The 7,712-nt window shown below is 30.5% G+C and overlaps 1 protein-coding gene across 1 annotated transcript in view; it reads left to right on the top strand.

The window, feature by feature from the left end:
- Window positions 1-7,712, top strand: part of LOC125856194 (uncharacterized) — a 42,658-nt gene that overhangs the window by 6,527 nt on the left and 28,419 nt on the right. The window contains exons 3-4 of the mRNA XM_049535741.1: window positions 5,478-5,733; window positions 7,377-7,453. Coding sequence (XP_049391698.1) covers window positions 5,478-5,733; window positions 7,377-7,453 — 333 coding nt within the window. The remainder of the gene's footprint in view (window positions 1-5,477; window positions 5,734-7,376; window positions 7,454-7,712) is intronic.

Below are 7,712 nucleotides of genomic sequence, written 5' to 3'. Positions count from 1 at the left end.
CCCCCCACATATTTAAATATGATCTCAAAAATAATTTTCAAGTATTTGAAAATAGTTTTTCCACATATTTTTTTTTCCATGCTATCAAAGTGTCATTGTTTCATTGGCAACATGAAACCTCTTTTGAAAATATTATTCTACAAAAGAATTATAGTGCTTCAATTCCATTTGACAATTTTTACACAATGTCAAAGTTCATTCCTTAGAGGCACAAAATCACAAACTCTAAGTCACTAGTATTTTTCCTCCATCACAAATAGACATACCACTTAGTATTTAAAATACTAACAATAAAGACAAAAAAAATTTTACAATTTATTTCTATATAACAGTGAAGTTTAAAGAAAATCAAAAGTACAACATTGACTTATTACGTGAAGTTTTCATATTCTTCAAACCAATTGCATAGTCTAATTTATCCAAAGTAGAAAACTACAAAAGTTTTTAGTCTAGAAAAATCAGACACAATCAAATTCCACTTGGAGTACAAAACTACAAAAGTTTTTTTTTTCAGTCTCCAAACAGAATTGAACATATTCATAGATTATCACATAGATATGCTTTTCTTTTCAAATCGCCTTCCAACTAAAACATTTTGATATACTATTTTATCAAACAAAAATGTGCATCTCTCTTTCTGCGAACTAAAGAATTTTAAAGGCAACACTTTTTTCCAAGGAAAATTTATTCAAAAAACCATATGGTTTGCAAATCTTTTTCAAAGACATACATGATAAATATCAAAACTATTAACTTTTAGAAACTATTTTCCTCCTTAGATAAATAATAAGAGGTTACCTGGTGTACTCTTTAACCGAAATACCACCACTTCTTCTAGTTCATTCTCACTTCGACCTTGCTAAACAAAGCACTGAATTCTGGAGAAATAATGTATTAATCTTCTACTTTCACGATCTGTTTCTCTCAATCAGTAGAATACAAGAAATACCAACAATATAATAATTTCCTTAAGATTGTTGTCCATCTTGCATTCCTAAGATACTTAGAACAAAACTTTGAAGAAATTGGTAAGAAACAACAAAGTTTAAAGAGTATTTTCAAACTAGAAAATTAAAACTAGTAGAGAAAATAGAATCAAAAACAGATTAGAAACTATATAAAAATATTTTTCTCAAAGAAAGAAAATCGAGCCCATTGAATGCACGGTGTCCCCTTAAGGAAATTATTCCCCTCAAGTACCCGAGGTTAACAAAATATATCCTCCATGATAGAACGATCTTACTCACCTGTGTATCGGTACCTAAAACCATGGTGTCAGCGAACCACTCAACGGCAGTAAAGTACACTTTGAATACTAGATTTAGTAGTAGTAGAAGAAGTCCAGAAAAATTAGTTCAACTAAAATGAGAGGAAATCCCTCAATTTATAGAAAACAAAGGGTAATGTGAAAATGTTCTTATTGTGCCTTACCGGAAAGGTCACAAACCTTTGAAAAAGTCACAATCTTTCGGAAAGGTCACAACCTTTCATAAAAGTCACAACTTTTCATAAAAGTCACAATTTTTCATAAAAGTCACAACTTTTCATAAAAGTCACAACTCTTCATAAAAGTCGTAACTTTTCATAAAAGTCACAACTCTTCATAAAAGTCGCAACTTTTCATTTTCCATTCACACCTTTTAAAACCCAACATTATCTTTCCAGAGTAAGTTTCTTGAGGTGCTTAATGATGTTGATGCTCTAACTGATGGAGAGATGAGTAGAGGGACTTCCTTGAGTATCGAACAGAAGCGTGTTCATCAATCTTTAGGCAGTGAAAATATGACAAGTGAAACAGGTCGTTTCTTTAATCCTCCTCAAAATATTTTTTTGTCTCGTGTTGGAAATGAACCTAGTGATCTGAATGCTAGAAATAGTGATAGAATTCGTCTCCTTCTTCAAAATAATTAGGACAAATTACTTAATTACACTCCTTTACTTACCTTAATATCCATTTATCCCTACTTATTTCAAAATTTTCAAAAATACCGTGCACAACGCTATGTATCCCGCTATGTGGAATGTATCAAACGCTATGTATCCCGTGCACAACGCTATGTATCCCATTATGTGGAATGTATCAAACCTAATGTATCCAGTGCACAACGATATGCATCCCGCAAACATCATTTTTAAGGGATTTTTGGTAAATAGAAAACTAGAAGGGATAGGATGTTATTTAGTACTTATAATATGTGGTTCCTATAATTTATACAAATAATTATCTTTTGGCTCGTGTTTGGGAAGATTTTGCAATTGGATATACAAGTGATTATCCTTTTCTTGTGCGAAAATTTACAAATACTGGAGAAGATAGCATAGACGCTACATCTCTAGGACATGGAATTGGAAACGTCATTTCGATGGTGGACAACACTGCAAAGGGAAAAAACTCCATCAATCCTATAGACAACAAAATCAATGAACAGTGATAAGTATATTGGTATTGCCTCTAGGATTCCAAATCCTGATAAGGGATGTGATGAGTGATTTCTGCATTGGCACGTTGCGTATAGTACTAGAAGTGTAATTCTACCTAAAATGTTGGATGATTACTTTTGAGAAGGAAGAAAGTCAGCAAGGCAAGAGTTAGGAATGGAATTGGTATAGAAGTTTGAGAACATGGGTAGGAAAGGATAAGGAAGTTAATTAATTATGATTTTGAATATTCTCGTCTCCTTTTAGACTTGTAGTTCAGTTTTCAAGTGTATTTGCCTTTATTGTGTCCTACTGTATTTAGTAAAACATATTACTAATATATATCTGTGTTTGTATTGTGAAATTGTGAGTTGTTGGAGTAACCCATTTTGTCGTCCCCATTACTATTATTTTCTATCAAACTCATTTCTTCGTTTTGTATCGCAAGACCTTACAAAGCAACGATTGTTATCATTCATTCTCTTTAATTTTATCATAATTAAGTCTCTTCAAATTCTAGAAGCACAAAAAATAAGTCTTTATTTATGCAAAATTAGCTTTGTTTTTCCGTTGAGTAACTTTTCGTTAATCCTTTTCTAAGAATATCACTCAGAAGGAATAGTGTCCACTAGTAGTGATGTTTATAAATCATGGTGATGTTTGTTTGTTTTTTTTAAATAAAGTTGTTTGTACTTCAAAGTGCTGCATTTCCCTCATTTTGTGATTCCAGATTTGAGTGGTTTTGAACTTTGTTTTACTTTAGTAATTGGATTTTTGATTCATCAGTTTCATCCTTTTACTTATTTAGCAAACAAAATGCACATCTAAGTAACTATCATGTCTCTGCTCAGTGAGAGATTCATATTTGGTCTTTTGAGCACTTATAAAAGAATACTTGGTTCTTCAAAGCATATTTACTATAGCTGCAGAAGTAAAAATAAGATTTAAATATAATGTTATTATACGTGTATAATAGTCAGTCACATAAAAGACAAAAGATCTCACAATAAACAAGACTGTCATAGAGTGGGTTTGACTAAATTATTAGTTTTTTTATAAAAAAAAAACAAGTTTGCATTTAACATCAATAACTCGTTTTACTAGAGAAGCACACATATTATAAGTGTGTTATAGTAGAGTAACTTCCACGGGTAGTATGTTTGAAAATTCCACTTTGCTGTTATTTCTCGAGAATAGAGGCCTATGTAGAATGCATATATTAAAGAGAAAAAATACATGTTTAAACTAATAAATGAAAATCCATGGAAGCGGCATCCTCTTCCTAGCCTATGGTTGTAGGACAACCAAACACTCGTTTAGGATAAATGAGCATATATGAAGAAAATATTATTTACTAAATCTAAAAATTGTTAGTGAAGAAAATTAAAATTGTTGTGTCGTTAGAACCTCAACCCTTCTATTTTTAAATTTCTTTTGTTTACATCTGAGATTCTATAATTATTAATAATAGTCTATTAATGGTGTCATTCAAAGTTAATTTTAAGTTTCTCCGCTTATTACTAATGTAAGTTATTGAAATCTAAAATTATATTTGACCATGTAAATACTATTCACACTACTAATAAATAAAATTGAATTCTCAAAACAATTGTGATCAAGCAATTTTGGACAAAATGGGCATATATGAAAAAACTATATTTACTAAATCTTAAAATAATTAGTGAAGAAAATTTAAGTTCACAAAATAAATGTGATCAAGTAATTTAGGACAAAATAAAACTCTCGTGACATAACACATTCACTTCACCTAGTTATAACATATTATTTTTCGTGAATCGCGTTGTATAGGATCACTCATCACACTAATATAAACCCCTAGGCTTTCTCTTCCTCCCAGTTGTCAATTTTCAGTGTTTGAGAATCTAGCAAAACACTGAACTAAAATCTCTCTCAAATTGATTTGGCAAGAATTCATTCCGGAGAATTCATTGGTACGCTACGATTGAGGTGAACTGCTTGGCCAAAAACTCTATCAATTTACGCTGAAATTTATCACATAAAATTCATTTGTGATAATCTTCTGTCTAAAAATGCATCATATGAACTTTCTTGTTTAAGTCTTAAATTATAAAAAAGGGAGCAATTTTTTTTTTGTTTATTTACTCATTTTAGACAAGTAATTTTAGTGATGATTATGACCTTAGCATATCTACCTGTGAGACATATTTGTTTATTGATTTTTAATCTTCAATATTTTTAGTGCTATGTTGGCGACATTTTCTATAATTGTGTTTTCAACTTGAGAGTGAGATTCAATTTTTTTCTATTCTAATTATTTATTTTTATTTTTTTCTCTAATTTTTGAAGTGACAGATTTTAGCATTGATAGAGCTCGATATTTGCTATTCAGTGTTGGAGTACTACATCTGAAATACTTGAAAATGGTAAAGTCTTCTATTTGAACTGTTTCAACATTTATTTTGTTGCACCAATAATTTTTTAAAATGTTGTAATTTAGGCTATGGTAAAATTAACAGTAAACTTTCTTACTTTAATTTGTGTTCTCTTTTCATTTTCCTTGTGGTATTATGTTGAGGAATTCTTATGGCTCAAGTCATATACAATTAAATCAGAATCAGTTGTTCAAACCAAAAGTTGTTTTACTGATATTCTATTCTGCATACTGATTCTTGACATGTATATACTTTGGCTCCTCCTTTACTTGTAGAGGGTACCTTATCAAAGGTGAATCTAGAATTTCTAGAACGTGCACTACTTAAAAAAGAAAAAAAAATAGTTATTAAATGATAATTTCAGTGTGCTAAAATTTAATTAGTTCAATTATTAAACAAGATAGCTTCATCCTTTGTATATAGTCATTTGAGTTTATGGATTTCTCTTCTTCATCAATAGAGATCGAATCAACTCTTCCAAGCTGGGGTTTTTTATTTATAACTGCGGTAGAAAACCTTTTTCACAATAGCATGAAATATTTGTGCATTTATATGCCTTCTACAAAAAAAGATTATCGATGAAACTCAAATAGCCTTAATAATTTATTTTCCACTCTCTAAAAACTTTTTTTATGATCTTTCTAGTCTTTCCAGAACAAGTTTAGTGAGGCGCTTAATGATGTTGAGCGGAAATCTGGAGAAGATAGCATAAATGCTACATCTCTAGGATATGGAATTGGAAACATCATTTCTATGGGGGACAACTCTGCAAAGGAAAAAAACTCCATCAATCCTACAGACAACACAATCAACAATGTGAATGGTGATAAGGATGGTGTTGCCTCTAGGATCCCAACTCCTAATGCCATGAGTGATTTCTGCGTTGGCAAGCCGCGTCGGGGTACTAGAAGTGTAATTCCACCTAAAAGGTTGGACGATTACTTTTGGAAAGGAATAAAGTCACGTGAACAAGGCCAAAATTAGTAATGGAATTTGTATAGAAGTTTGAGAACGTGAGTAGGAAGGGATAAGGAAGTTAATTATGATTTTGAATATTCTCGTTTTCTTTTAGACTTCGAGTTCAGTTTTCAAGTGTATTTTCATGTAATGTTGTTCCCTGCAATTGCCTTTGTTGCGTCTTATTGTATTCAGTAAAACATATTACTAATATATATCCTTGTATTGTGAAATTGTAAGTTGTTGCAGTAACCCATTTTGTTGCCCCTATTACTATTGTATTCTCACAAACTTATTTATTGGTCTTGTATTGTGAGACCTTACAAAGTTGCAGTTATTATCATCCATTCTCTTTGCTTTTCTCATATCAAAATTAAGCCTCTCCAAATTTCAGAAGTACAAAAAACAAGTCTTTGTTTATGCAGAATTAGTGTTGTTTCTCAATTGATTAACTTTTCGTCAATCCTTCTATGAATATCCCTCGGAGAGAAAGTGTCCACTAGTGATGATATTTATAGTTACGGAATCATGGTGTTGTATATTGTTTTTTTAAATAATTTTGTTTGTACTTTAAAGTGTTGCATTTCCCTATTTTGTGATTTCAGATTTGATTGGTTTTTAACTTGTTTTACTTTAGTGATTGGGTTTTTGGTTCATTAATTCATCATTTTACTTATTTAGGAGAAATATGCACATCTAAGTAACTATCATGTCTCTGCTTAGTGAGAGTTTCAACCTTGTCCTTTTCATGCCAATGCACCAACTAGGAGCAGTTATAAAAGAATACATGATTTTTTGGAGCATATTTACTTTAGCTATAAAATTGAAATTAAGATTTAAATATAATGTTATCATACATGGATAACAGTCAGTCTCATAAAAGACAAAAGATTTTATAACAAATAAGACTGTTTTTTTTTTTCTCTCTGCAAATAAATAAGACTGTCATAGAGAGGGTTTGACTAATTTTTTTTTTTTAAAAAAACAGTTTAAATTTAATATCAACAAACTCGTTTTACTAGAAAAGCACACATTCAAGGCGTGTAATAGTAGAGTAACTTCCACTATATCTATTGGTAGTGTGTTCGAAAATTTCACTTTGCAGTCATTTCTCGAGAATAGAGGTCTATGTAGAACGCACATATTGAAGAGAAAAAATATATATTTAAATTTTAAGTAATGAACGAAAATCCGTGATAATGACATCCTCTCCCCAGCCTATGGTTGCAGGAGCGACAAACACTAGTTTAGGATGAATGAGCATATATAAAGAGGAAGTATCATAGGAACTTTCTCGTTTAAAAGTTTTAAAATATCAAAAAAGGACGTAATTTTTTGTTTATTTACTTATTTAAGACAAATAATTTTGGTGATAATTATGAACTTAGCATATCTACATGTGAGAATCATTTATTTATTATTTATTTTTATTCTTCAATATTTTTGGTGCTATGTTTGGCGGTATTTTGATAATTGAGTTTTCGGGTTCGGAGTGAGATTCTCTTTTTTTTTTTACATTATTTTTTATCAGGTTCCCATAATTTGTTCTAATTATTTTATTTTCATTTTTTGCTTTGATTTTTGAAGCGACAGCTCTTGGCATTCAAAAAGCTCGATACTTGCTATTCAATGTTGGAGCACTGCATCTGAAATACTTGAGAATGGTAAAAAACAAGTCTTTATTTATGCAAAATTAGTGTTGTTTTTTGGTTGAGTAACTTTTCGTCAATCCTTTTCTAAGAATATCACTCGGAGGGAATAATGTTCACTAGTAGTGATGTTTTTAGTTACGGAATCATGGTGATGTTTGTTTTTTTTTTTTTAAATAAAGTTGTTTGTACTTCAAAGTGTTGCATTTCCCTCATTTTGTGATTTCAGATTTGAGTGATTTTGAACCTTGTTTAACTTTAGTAATTGGGTTTT

This window comes from Solanum stenotomum, chromosome 2 (genome assembly GCF_019186545.1).
Source record: "Solanum stenotomum isolate F172 chromosome 2, ASM1918654v1, whole genome shotgun sequence".
NCBI lineage: Eukaryota > Viridiplantae > Streptophyta > Magnoliopsida > Solanales > Solanaceae > Solanum > Solanum stenotomum.
This window is presented reverse-complemented; position numbering and strand designations above follow the sequence as displayed.